This window comes from Salminus brasiliensis, chromosome 20 (genome assembly GCF_030463535.1).
Source record: "Salminus brasiliensis chromosome 20, fSalBra1.hap2, whole genome shotgun sequence".
Classification (NCBI taxonomy): domain Eukaryota; kingdom Metazoa; phylum Chordata; class Actinopteri; order Characiformes; family Bryconidae; genus Salminus; species Salminus brasiliensis.
Window position 1 is genome coordinate 20,668,702 of NC_132897.1, and position 12,265 is coordinate 20,680,966.

At 41.8% G+C, this 12,265-nt stretch overlaps 1 protein-coding gene across 2 annotated transcripts; it reads right to left on the bottom strand.

Annotated features, from left to right (window-relative positions):
- Nucleotides 1–213: 213 nt before the first annotated feature.
- hapln1a (hyaluronan and proteoglycan link protein 1a) lies at nt 214–10,564 on the bottom strand. Of its 2 annotated transcripts, none has more exons than XM_072664596.1 (4): nt 10,292–10,564; nt 3,676–4,008; nt 2,402–2,704; nt 214–2,262 (listed from the first exon to the last, which is right to left on the bottom strand). In XM_072664596.1, exons 1-4 carry the CDS (start codon nt 10,353–10,355, stop codon nt 1,982–1,984), a joined length of 981 nt encoding a protein of 326 aa, XP_072520697.1. In that variant the 5' UTR covers nt 10,356–10,564; the 3' UTR covers nt 214–1,981. The 2 variants fall into 2 exon arrangements, with proteins under 2 accessions (XP_072520697.1, XP_072520696.1); XM_072664595.1 differs by having other exon boundaries at nt 2,402–2,728.
- Nucleotides 10,565–12,265: the final 1,701 nt, after the last annotated feature.

Sequence of the window (12,265 nt, forward strand, 5' to 3'; positions counted from 1 at the left end):
TACCAGGCACCATAGCACAGTAACTATTTATGACCTGCCTTTTTACCCAGGCAATTATATTTGGCAGTGTAAAATGAAGTGAAGCAATGCTGGCATGCGCAGTGGATTTCATACTGGCCCGGACTCGCATGCATTTACGGGGCCCTTGCCACAAGCTAATCACGACCACAATTTTACTAATGAATGAAATAAAAACATCTATGAGTCGTTCCGTGGGTTTTTATTTGTGGGTTTTTATTTCTCATTTGGAAAGTTGACTTGACAAAAAGTACACTGCATTTTAGAGTAAGACATGGTTTCAGCTGAGTGAGGTTTTCGTGCATAAAAAGTATAAAAACAATAGTTAAAAAAAAGCAGACAGTCTTCTGTGTATGTGCACCTTGGCTTTTGCAGTACAGAGTGGAATAATAGGTAGAAGTTTTGTCCCGTCACATAAACAAACCCACGTGTCAATAGAAACAGAATAGACCCTGCATAGCGTATGTGGCTCTCAAAGGCAGGTGATACTGACTTAGTCTGTGAGGCAACACAAATCGCAGTTTATCAAGCCAGCAAAGGGTTTTTTGAGCAAAGCCATAGAGGAACTACTTCTGGCTCCATAAATAACCACTTTGGTTTGAGAGTCTGTGAGTGTGAAGAGCCTTTAAATTGACAAAGCCTTTCCATCAAGTGAAGGTTACAAAACTGTAACTGTGCTTAATGGAACCAAAAGCGGCTCATCTATGGCATCGCTCAGAGAACCCCTTGTAGTGGCTTTATTTTTAAGAGTATACACATAAGTGTGCATGTGTATCTTAGGACAATCTGCACAGCGTTCAAACTCACGTCAAATATAGTAAATACTGCTGTAAAACTGAAGTTTTGCCCCTTAACTACACAACTGTAATTCTCTAAGCTAGTCTTTTGTAGCGCTGTTGCATCCTGCTGAAGATTTAATATGCCTCTGCGTGCAACGTGACTGCGTTTGCAGTTCTTCACTATCATTCAGAAATCCATTGCATCGCCAGCAGCTTGTCAGACTTTCATGCTTCAAAATAAAATTGTGCCAGCTGTGATATGACCATTTCAGACTCATTTGGACTATTTCCCTAGTCCAGTCTCCTCCCTCTCTTTCAGGGATAAGGGCAAAGAAAAGTGATTTTTCCCAAAAGAGAATGCGTATGATATGAAAAGAAACGTACAAATATTATAATAAAACATAAAGGCATTATAAAAAAGGAAATCAAGTACTGAACTGCTGTAAGGGGAAAGTTAAAAAAGCTCAATTAATGCCATTATCTCTTGTGATATGGCCAGTTAGTTACCAGGTCTGGGAGGTTTGGGAGGTACCAAGGTTTGGGCCACATACATTCATATTAAATTGTAGAACAAATGCTTTATACTGGAAAGTTTTTTAACACATGACTTTTAGTGGCCTTTACTTAGACTTGGCATTTCAACCATATTAAACTCCTTGTCAGGCTTCCCATAATTTAATGTATTTGCTTGTTTTAGGCTTGCCGATTTTGGTCAAAGGATTGAAAATGGTATAACTGGAAAGATATGCGTCACTCGGTCGTGTATGTAAATCAATGCAGCGTCAAGCAGCAGAAATGAATAAGGTAAATAGTGTTCAGTAACTGAGTAACTGTATTCTGGAATGTTACAGTTTCAAACCGTCTCAATATCTTGAGCAGTGGTTTCCAACCTTGGTCCTGAAGTACCTTTGAATCTTGGTCCTGAAGTACCTTTGAATCTGCTCCAACCTATCTAATCCAACAAACTGTCACATCTCATTAAACAGGCTGTATTTGAGTTCAGGTGCGTGTGGTGGAACAGGCCAGGCTACAGAACCAAAGTTGAAATGCACTGCTCCAGAATATAAAGATTATCACAGTTTTAAGGCTAGTTCTTGCAAATTGGCTGCCCAGGTGTCAGATCTGATACTTGTGTTGTTGCTGCTCGTCGGTCGGTCTGTGAGCTAAGGTGATCTACAACCTCACTACTGAGCTTTGTAGCAGTAGGCGCCGTAAAGCTTGTGTTTCTTGTCAGGGAACCCAATGAAGCGGACGGCGGCTTCCGTCGGGCTGCACTTCATTCTGGGCCTGGAGATGGGGTAGCGCACACTGCCATCTGACAACCAGCCGGCATCGCAGCGGTCATAGCCATGCAGCTTCCAAGCAGCAAACATGTGCCCAGTCTTGGCAAGCTCACCTCCATCATTCTGACAGGCCTGAACTGCCTCGTTGTAGGTCAGCTTCTGGTCAACAAAGAAGACTTGGCCTGGGTAGTAAAATGGGTGGAGAATGTTAGAAACAAGGCTAAGACAACCTAGCTAACAAGCTGGAATGAGACTGGAGGAAAAACAACTAGCACAAAGGAATGGCTAGCATGAGAGGCTATTGATAGGGGGCTGACTCACCAGTGAATCCACTGGTGTAGCAGAAGACGTCAAAGCGGCTGTTAGATTTGTCCCGCCGACCATAGCTTCTCAGCCCGGCCCCGTTCCTTCTGCCTCCGCATGGCTCTCTGGGTTTGTTGATGGGGTACTGCACGGTTCCGTCACTCAGCCATCCAGCATTGCACCAGTCCAGCCCACCTTTCCAGGCCTGGTAAAGCTGTTCGAAGGTGGCCACCACAGCGTCCTGGTCCAGGCAGGCCTTCTCCGCATCGTGGAAGTTCAAGTTGTAACGCCCCACACGTGGGGAATATGGAAAAACAACCCCTGTGAAAGAGAGTGATGCTACCCCTAAGGAAAAGTTCGACTTGGTTTAATATTAGGGCGTTTTAGCAAAGGCACGGCACTTCATCACAATAAAAGACAAGAGATCCACTTATGGCAGTGAGCCTCTTATTGTGACTCCTTTGCTTTAAAGTAATGCTGAAGATTAAATGAATCAATACTCCTGGTAGGAGGTAAACACAGTATAGCTAAAGTGAATGAACAGATGCGATATATCGCAGAGAAAAGGCCGTCGAATTTGCATAAATACATGAGTGGGGAGCAAAGGTTATGCTTTTACTAGCACTGCTGAACAAGGAATGAGGGATTTCTTATCCCTAAAGTGCTCTCTGTGTAAATCCTAGGGCATGTATATCAAATGCCAGGGAACTAAGAAAAAAATGACTATCTGGGCTTTGCTTCAATTGTGGAAAAATGACTTGCAGCCTTGACTTGGGCCTTTCATTGTTCTCCTCTGTGTTCCAGTACTAACAGTGTCTATTTGTGGCAGCCTGTTTTGATTATGACCAGACGATCTGCCTGTTTTGAGCCAGTCTCTCTTAAAAGTCCGGTGCCATGTGGGCAAGGGCGGCCTTGGCCAAGGGCAAGGAAATAAAAAGGCATAAACTAATTTGTATGTTAACCAAATAATACACATAACACCCAGTGCTTCAAATGTTCCTTTAAGTGATGCCACAGAGGAACCACTTTTGGTTCTATAAAGAACCATGTTTCTAAAAGCAATGTAATGTAATGTTCATGAGGTCCTTAAAACTGGTGTGAACCTTTAAAAAGTTCACACCTACATTTCTACCATCTCTATTATACATATGGTTCTTTATGGGACTAACAGTGATTCTTCTATGGCATCACACAAAGCACCTAAATCTTTATCAAAAAAATACCTGTAAAATCCACAGAATCACATTTTATGAGACCATATCTTTTGTTTGAATTTTGCGGAAGTTAATTACCTTGCATCCGAATGTCCACCTCGACAACATTTTCGTCCATGCCGTTCATGACCTCACACTTGTACGTGCCAAAGTCGTCCAGCTCGATGTTGTTAATAATCAGGCTGGCATCATTTTCATCAGCCTCCAGGAGGTGGGCATGGTTTTGGAAGCGTCCATATTTGATCTTATGGAAGCCCATTGAGACCAGCACGTCCACTTCATTGAAGGCGCCCTCAAGCTTGGTCCACTTGATTCTGTTTCCCATTACGCCAAAAGACAAGCTAGTCTCACGATTCAGCCGGCAAGGCAGGGTGACATTGTCTCCAGGGCTGGCATGGATTTGTATGTGCTCTGGGGAAAAAAAAAAACACATAAAGAGAGACAAAACTGTTACTGTTCTGCAAGTTCTGCAAAGTAATTGCAATTTCATTTGGTTATTTATTTGAAATTGGCCAAAAATGTGATTCAGTCATGCATGCTTGTTTTGAGAAGAAGGAGAAAGCATGGATTTGCATAAGCACAGCTTTCCTGTCAATCTAACTGGAAAAGAACACACTGTACTACACTTCCATTTGGAGGAAATTATCAAATTAGATTTCGGTGGAGTGAAAATGTCTGCCTGACATTTTCTTCTGGATCTCTGGATCAGATTGTCAAAACGACACATTGAAAACAACTTCTTCTCATTGACCAAAGTGCTGGTGGTGATTTGCTGTGTTTGTTTAAGGTTAAGGGCTTTAATTACCTGGGCCTGGGATCCCTAATCTAGGGTATCTTTTAAAGAATCCAAGAGCTTCTTCATTCTCACGGTTCCTTATTTGGAATCTTTATTATATCACAAAAACCCAAAGAAGCTAAAGGATCTCCTGGCCCATGGTTCTCCATCTTCAAAGCCTTAACTCTCCAGACGTGAATAGATTTAGCTTTGGGCACCAGCCAGTCTTCTCCTTCCTCCAGTGGTTCAAACTGTCTTCAGCTGCTTTCAGCCAAATCATTCAACCACAAATGAGAAGAACTGTCAAATGCAAGATTAGGTCTTAATGAAGATGAAATGTTTATCTTTCATCCAGCTCATCTGATTTGTGGAAAACATGAGCTTGGCACGCCGCCAGCCCCAAACATAAAGACTCCTATTGTACTCTGTGACACGGTGCAGCTACCTGACTACTTCCATTTCACAGGAAAGGAACTCGTTTTCTGTGACCCTGCGTCCGTGAACCCTTGACCGCCACAGATCCTCTCCCCATTTGATTGATCCTCTCCCACATTTATTTGTTACCACCTTTAATGGTAATCACATGCTTTACTAGATGTAAAGGACCAGTATTTTTTGGAAAACCCAAGTTCTTAGATAAAAAAAGGAGAATTTGTTTTAGTATAGAAATATTGTTAAATTATTCAAGCTCCAGTCCATGTGGTCCGTATATTTAGATGTAATTGAAGAGACAAAAACAGCCTGTACTGAATTAATTACTTTTATATTTTTCTTCTGCTGAAAATCTGAGTATTGCTTTGTACCTTCTAAACATAAGATGTTTGAAGATGGCTCCGAATCGGAAACCTGGCACTTTCCTCCAAGCGTGTCGGCTGCCTTGTGATGCTGCATTATGCGGTTTGATGGCTTGGACTGTAGGAGAGTCCAATCCAATGTATGGGTGGGTTAATTGGCAGGTCCAAATTGTTATAAAATAGAGCTCAGTGTATATATATATATATATATATATATATATATATATATACATACACACACACACACACACACACACACACACACACACACACACACACACACACTGAAATTGGTCATTTCTTGTGATATTACTACCCAACATATTCTGAACAATTTGTAATGTAAAATTTCTTAATCCCTTAGAATTAAACATGTGATTTGATGCCTCATTCAAAAAGCAGTCTGGGATGACACACTCCTTTTAACTTTAGCTATTTAGGGTAGGGAAAACATCTATAGAGGACAAAGTCATGATATAGGTAAATGCATTGATTCTTCTGACATCACAAAACCAAAGAATTGAAAACAGGTTGTTTTTACATCTTATTTTCTGCAAATGACTTCTTCATATGGAGAGTCAATGGGACATCTTACTGTTAACCTACCGTCTTACAGTTTTTGCATTAAAAAATCTGTTATCTGTGATTTGGGCCCTTAAAACCATATACAAACAGCCTACACATCAACTTATTTAATAATCTTACCATATTCTGGTTTAACTGCCTTTAATGAACAATATCATTCTGAAGAATGTTTAATTTCTTAAACATCACTTGTCATTCGCAGCTGTGGTCTTCTACCTATCCCACTCTCTTTTTAACTGCTGCAGTTAACTGCCTGGCATCCTCTGGAGCTCCCCGATCCTTCAGTCAAGCAGAGGTGTTGTCCTGCAGGCTTCCGGAGCCATGGCAAAACCATCATTCGTGAAACGTTCCATTACCAAAATCGTTCCCACATGTGCTGCAGCAGATACCAGATCGCTACGGGTTTTCCTGCCTTGCGCCCCAGACCATCTCTACTTTCCTCAGTCTCTTCTTTCTTCTCTGCCCCAAGACACTCCTATAACCTTACAATACCCCATGCCCCAATCCTTTATCTTCATCACATACATTCCACATGTGGAGAATGCATTTACCACGCATCTAAGCACGTCAAGCACCATGCATATTACAACAATGAGGCAGTGTTCACTTGGTATCACCTGCATATGAATTAAGCTCTTGTCTTTGCTTAATAAACTAGAATGAAATGGACGGTGAGCTAACACAGAGGCCAAGGCAAATTGCATAATGGGCCATCAAACAGCAGCTCGCCAGATGTGACAGCATCTGTAATTTATGATGCAGAGATTGGGATTCAGGTTCCACACATATGGGCCTTAGAGAAAGAGCTTACTCTTGTCTGGCAGAATGGAAACACTGAGAGGGTCTAGACACTTTTAAAAGTGCCCAACTGTGGTTTACGACCAAGGAGCCAGTAGTGATTTAGAGGGGGGCCGATTACAAAGGCTGAAGGCCATATCTTTTTCATGAGCTAGAAGCTAGAAGACCAGAAAAGTGGGCATAATGATAGCATACCTTCATTTACAGTGTAAATGCTCTATGAATAAAAAATGCCTTCAACTGATATTGATATATTCAAGGGTAAGCTAGAAGATCAGACAGCTGGGTTAAAGGCAAAATTGTAAGTTAAAAGGGTTACTCATCAGCTTTCATTGACTATTGTTTTAATCCTTTAAAGCCTGAAACATTAATTGCCATAAAATTTGATTTGATCTTTTGAATTAATAACATTTTTAATAATTAAGTAATAAATTTTAACTTTGCCTATATATCTTTTTTGAATTATTGACACATTATAAATGTATTACTCACTGCAGTTTTTTTAAGCCAAGTAAAACATGTAGAACACAAAACTGTTACACAAAACCCTAAATTCTCTTTAAATGTTTACTCAAGTAATTTCCAGCTATGAAACCTGCTAGAAAGATTTGGTTTTTAGTTTTCTTTTTTATGTAATAAATTCTTATTTATGTGTATAATATAATATTATAATAATATTTTTAAATAATAATTTAACATAAAAAATTAAACTACTCACTATTCACTTACATTGTCTTACTTTAAATGACTCATATCAAAGTCCACTTATGATATTTGTGGCATTTTATGTACCAACAACAGTCATTGTTCATCTTCACACAATAGTTCTCCAACATTTGTATCCCTTAGAATTAAACCGGCTGTTTTTGTTCTGTGCCTTTAAGCCTTGTATGTCTATAAGCTATGTTCTGATTGGTTGCTTTGTATTGTGCCAGTCCAGGTTTAAACACTCTTTCTAACTTCAGTTTAAATGGGCGGAGCTAAACTGCTGTAGACTGAATAGAGGTTGGTATCAGATGGTCTTGAGATTGACATGTTACAGCTAGTCATCCTCTTTGTTCTGGCCTCTGTACAGTTAAGCACAGTAGGCCCTGAGTTACTCCTTTCTCCCAATAAATGTGCTTTGCATTACAGTTCTGGCTGCTGACTACCTCTCCCACCACCCCACCCCCTAATTCTTGTCTGACTTCCTACAAAGAATATATATCCCATTCAGCAGCCCTTGACTGTGGTCCAGAAACAGTGAGAGCAAGAAGTGTGTCTTGCCTTGCTCTCCTCCCACGGCAACAAAAGGGCCGAACAAAATGCCCAGTGCTTGTAAAAAGTCAAAGGCATGCATACTTAGCTGCTTGGCACCGTGCTTGGAGCATTTCTTTCCTAGCCCACAGCTCTTATACAAGGGTCCTTGTTGGGTTGGGGGTCAAAAATGAATTTTCCAGTTCTAACATTCATACGAATATTGATTAGTGATCATCTTCACTGACAATCTCTGGCAAGGTGGTGGAAAAATGATCCCATTGTAAATATTTACATGGACTCACATGGATGACAGTACAAAGTACAGAAGCAGCCAAGGCCCGCTGCCATTTTACATGCGAAAGCAATCATTGTCACTCAGTAAAAGAAACGTTACACAACTGGGGGATCAGGACCAGCTGTCTCAATGTGTGGGGGTGGTGGGAAGGGGGTTGTTGTAAATTTATGCTAACACAGTGATTTGCGGGGTAAATCATTCCGCATCGGTCCGCAGCTTTCTTGCATCTGCTATACTGGCAGACAAACTGGCTTTGGACACGTTCAGGAAACAGTTAGTAAGCCCCCTTAAATCTTTTACATTCTAATTACACAGTTCAGGGTCTGTAGGGATGTGCTGGTTTCTGGTTTGCTGGTTTGGGCCGCACAGCTGTGCCTGCTCATGCGACACTCCCATTAAGGACATAACACAGTCTTGGGCACTCAAACGTCCTAACCATCTTTGCTGAGCAAGCAACAGCTCAACACAAACATGTGTTTCTCCACACAGCTGAATGCCACTCCCTCTTTCATGACATTTGTATGGAAGATGTGCGAACTCCCAGCATTGTAGGCAAACTAGGTCTTTGCAAAAGCACACTGAGGGAAGGCTTTCTGGCTTGCTACTAGAATTTTAGTCCTTACTTTAGGTCTTACTTTACGAGGGTAGTAAACTATAGCCCTCTAGAGATGATCTTCAGATGCTCAGTTGAGTTTCTGGTGAACCTAAGTGGAGAATCAACTGGGTTAGGGCTAGGTTAAAGGTTAGGCGTGAAGCATTGAATCTAGTCCATAGTTCTAATATTTCTCATTCTCAGTTTTTTGCTTAAGCCAACGGTCCAGGCTAGTGGAGGTGGTAAAATGGTATGGGGAATGTTAACTTGGCACACTTCGGAGCAGTTAATATGAATTGACCATTGCTTCAATGCCGCATATAGCTAACCATGTGCATCCCTTCATGACCACAGGTCACACATTTTCTAATGCCTACTTCCAGCATGATGATGCACTATGTCGCATAGCAAAAGATATCTCTAACTGGTTTCATGAATCTAATAGATCATCTTTGGGATGTGGTAGAACACGGGATATACAGCTTTAAGGTGCTCCTGAAACCTCTCCAGGAACTGCATGGCGTATCAGATTTAGGATTCAGTGAATGCCTTATCATAACTGTAACCATAAAATAGTCTTCCATATGATCATAGACCTCATATTCACAAGCACACATATACATGCTCAGTCTAAAGGCTGCACGATGCCTCACCTCCCTCACAAATCAGTCCTGTCCTGAGCCTTCCCCAAATGAAATAAAGCACACAATAGCCCAACCCCCCCTCTCCTCCCAAAGCCACAGCCCAGACCCTACCCAAAGCCCATCCAGCCCGCAAGCTTAACAGACCATTAGCTCAGAAGGAAAGGGAGAGACATTTGGCCAGAGTTCAGGAAGGGGCTCCGTATGCAGGAGCTGTTAATCTTGCTCTCAGAGCCTGTCACAATTGCACAAAGTGGTACTGGTGAACTGAAAGGATCTGCCACTGCTCCTGGCCCTGCTCCAAGATGCACAAAGCTACCCATATAGCACACACACAGGTCTGGTCTGTAAGGTGCCGCAGAATGCTAAGCATTTGCACTAAAGCATAGTATCACGTCTGCAACAAAGCCGCTTTACGCACTGTTGAAAGGATGCCTCGCCTCCCACAGCTGACTGCCAAATGTCGCAGGACATGGCTTAAAATACAGCGTGTTTCACAGTAGTTGTACTGCTAAGTGGGCAATATCATGGCAGAATGAGGCTAAATATAACATTTGAAATACAAAGACTAGTATATTGCATACAGAATATATTAAATATCATCTAAAATAATATAAATCACATAGAATAATATATTATAATATATCCCATCCATTGTTTTAATATATATATAGACATCATATTGAAGTATGTTCCATATAAATTTGCATAAAAAAAGTACAAAATGGAAAATCCATGTTCTGTTTTAGATATTTTTCATTCCCAAGCCTCTGGAACCCAATAAATCCCTGCACTACTCACTGTGGAGAGTTACCAGCCCTACTTTTTGCCACAAGCAGTTTTCCACTGTTAAGTTTAAATGCACCAAAGCACACTCATTCAAACACACTCACACCCCCCTCCTCAAACACATGCATAAACAAATACATGGTGCATTCATTCACACACACTCCCAAAAATTGAGATTTGCCTTACCTGCTGTGTATGCATTGTTGGCCAGGGCGAGACAGAACAATGCCAAGCAAAGTAGTCTGATCATCTTATTTTTTTTCTTTGTCTAAGGGCCTCTTTACTAGAAATACAAATAAAAAAATAAAACAGGGAGAACAAAAAAGCCTGGCTTAGACAGATCAACACTAACACTGGACAGCTTTCTGAGCACACGTTCTCGAAACCTTCTTTTCCCCCTCTATTTGTGGTGCAGAGGTGCAGGCAGCAGACGGTGGAGGTGCCACTGGAAAGTTTGGGCTCCTCATAGGTCCCCAGAAGAGCCTTTTATTGAAGCCCCGGCCAGCTAAGACCACTCCCCTCTTCCCTTAGAGAGAACGAAAGCGCCCATCACCCTATACTTTTTTGCACCAGGAGCTCCCACTGCACTCTAATTTGCACACGATTCTTGCCCTCCATCTGCACACTCTGTGGTTATCCCTTGAGCTTTAACAGGATGTATGGGTCCATAGGTATCACAGTGCTGTCCTAACAGCATGCTAAATGAAGCTTACTGGAGGAATATGATCATATCTAAGTATTTCATAATATAAGAATTATCTATATTTTGCAGATTTCAACTGTTAATGGATTCTTTTTTCTTTTTTTATGACTTGGACTGCAAACCCTCTGTCGACCCTGTAGAGAGACTACTGTGACTACATCAGTCGAAATGTGCTGATAATATTGATATAAGATCATGCTGACAGGATCTTGAACTTGAGCTTGGTTTGGTGTGAGCATCCAACAGCAGTTGTGGTGCATTTCATATATAAATACATGGTGCCCTCACCTGCACTTCAGAACCTCAAGAACATCAACAGCCATGCAATATAAAGTAAACCAGATCTGGATATGGTGACTTTTTGACACCTCCTATTGTGATTTCCAACAGAGCAATGATGTCTATCTGTCAATCTGTCAATGTCTAACGCTCTAATCAATAACCCATTCTCAGATTCTCTTGCCTTTTCCACTAAACATCCTCCTGACCCAACATAACCCTCATCTCCAGTGTTCAATACCAGCTCTGATAGGGGAGGAACATGGAGGAGATAATGCCCACTTGACCACAAAGCATAACCCCATCCAAGTCTTAATATAGGACCAGTGCAGCACTCTTGTTCAGATAAAGAGAGAGAGAGGGGCGGGGGGGGGGTGCTGGGTGCTGGGAAGTGTGTGGTCCCTTGGTGACGTTTTTTCAGCCGTCTACATGGACAGTGACTGGCAGGAGCACAGGGAAAGGATGCCTGTTCTCCACAGATGGTCTGCTAAGCCCCGAGTAAGTGCAGCTGTGGATATTTGTAGGATATTTGAGATTGAAAAAACCAAGCTGCGATGAAAGCTCCGGAGCCACAGGGCCCCAATGTGTACAATAAAGCCCTTGCTAATTCACAGCCCCCACTCCCAAAAGTAAGTGTACCAAGTTACAGGGTGGTTACATAATGTTTCCCAGCGATGGTGCCACTGACTCACTCATTATAACACCAAGGACGAGGGGTCTATAGGGTTTGGAGCAGGAGTGGACTCAAAGGCATAACTGACTCACTCACTCATTCTGAGCTTTGACTGTGTTGCCATTACGCATTTGGTGTTAATGATATGCTCGTAACATGTGTGATGTCATAGAACAGGAACTGTCAGACGTTGGTCTCCGAAACACAGCACTATGGTCTCAATGCATCTTGGGCAAGCTACAGTAATCCCCCCCCCCCATTTAGTTTGATAATGAGCTATAAATCAGTGTGAGAAAGTGAAGTGGCTTTCACTGTGGTCGCAGGAGGAACAAAGAGGAGCCCTATGAGGAGATATTAGCTCATGGGTCTTTTTCCAATTGGCCAAATCCCCAGGGAACTCTTGAATGGCATGATGGTGAGATAATGTGCAAATTGCTGCTTAAGATACAGCCCAGCTCTTGTTGGCTCTGGAGCCAAATAAAGCACAATGAACAACAAAAAACAC

Bases quoted from the DNA above. Each gene is read 5' to 3' on its own strand.
- hapln1a (XM_072664595.1), bottom strand. From the start codon at position 10,355: ATGATCAGACTACTTTGCTTGGCATTGTTCTGTCTCGCCCTGGCCAAC. The intron at 4,009-10,291 runs GTAAGGCAAATC...TTTTTTCCCCAG, and splicing joins CAACAATGCATACACAGCAG to AGCACATACAAATCCATGCC. The intron at 2,729-3,675 runs GTAATTAACTTC...ACTTTTCCTTAG, and splicing joins GGTGGACATTCGGATGCAAG to GGGTAGCATCACTCTCTTTC.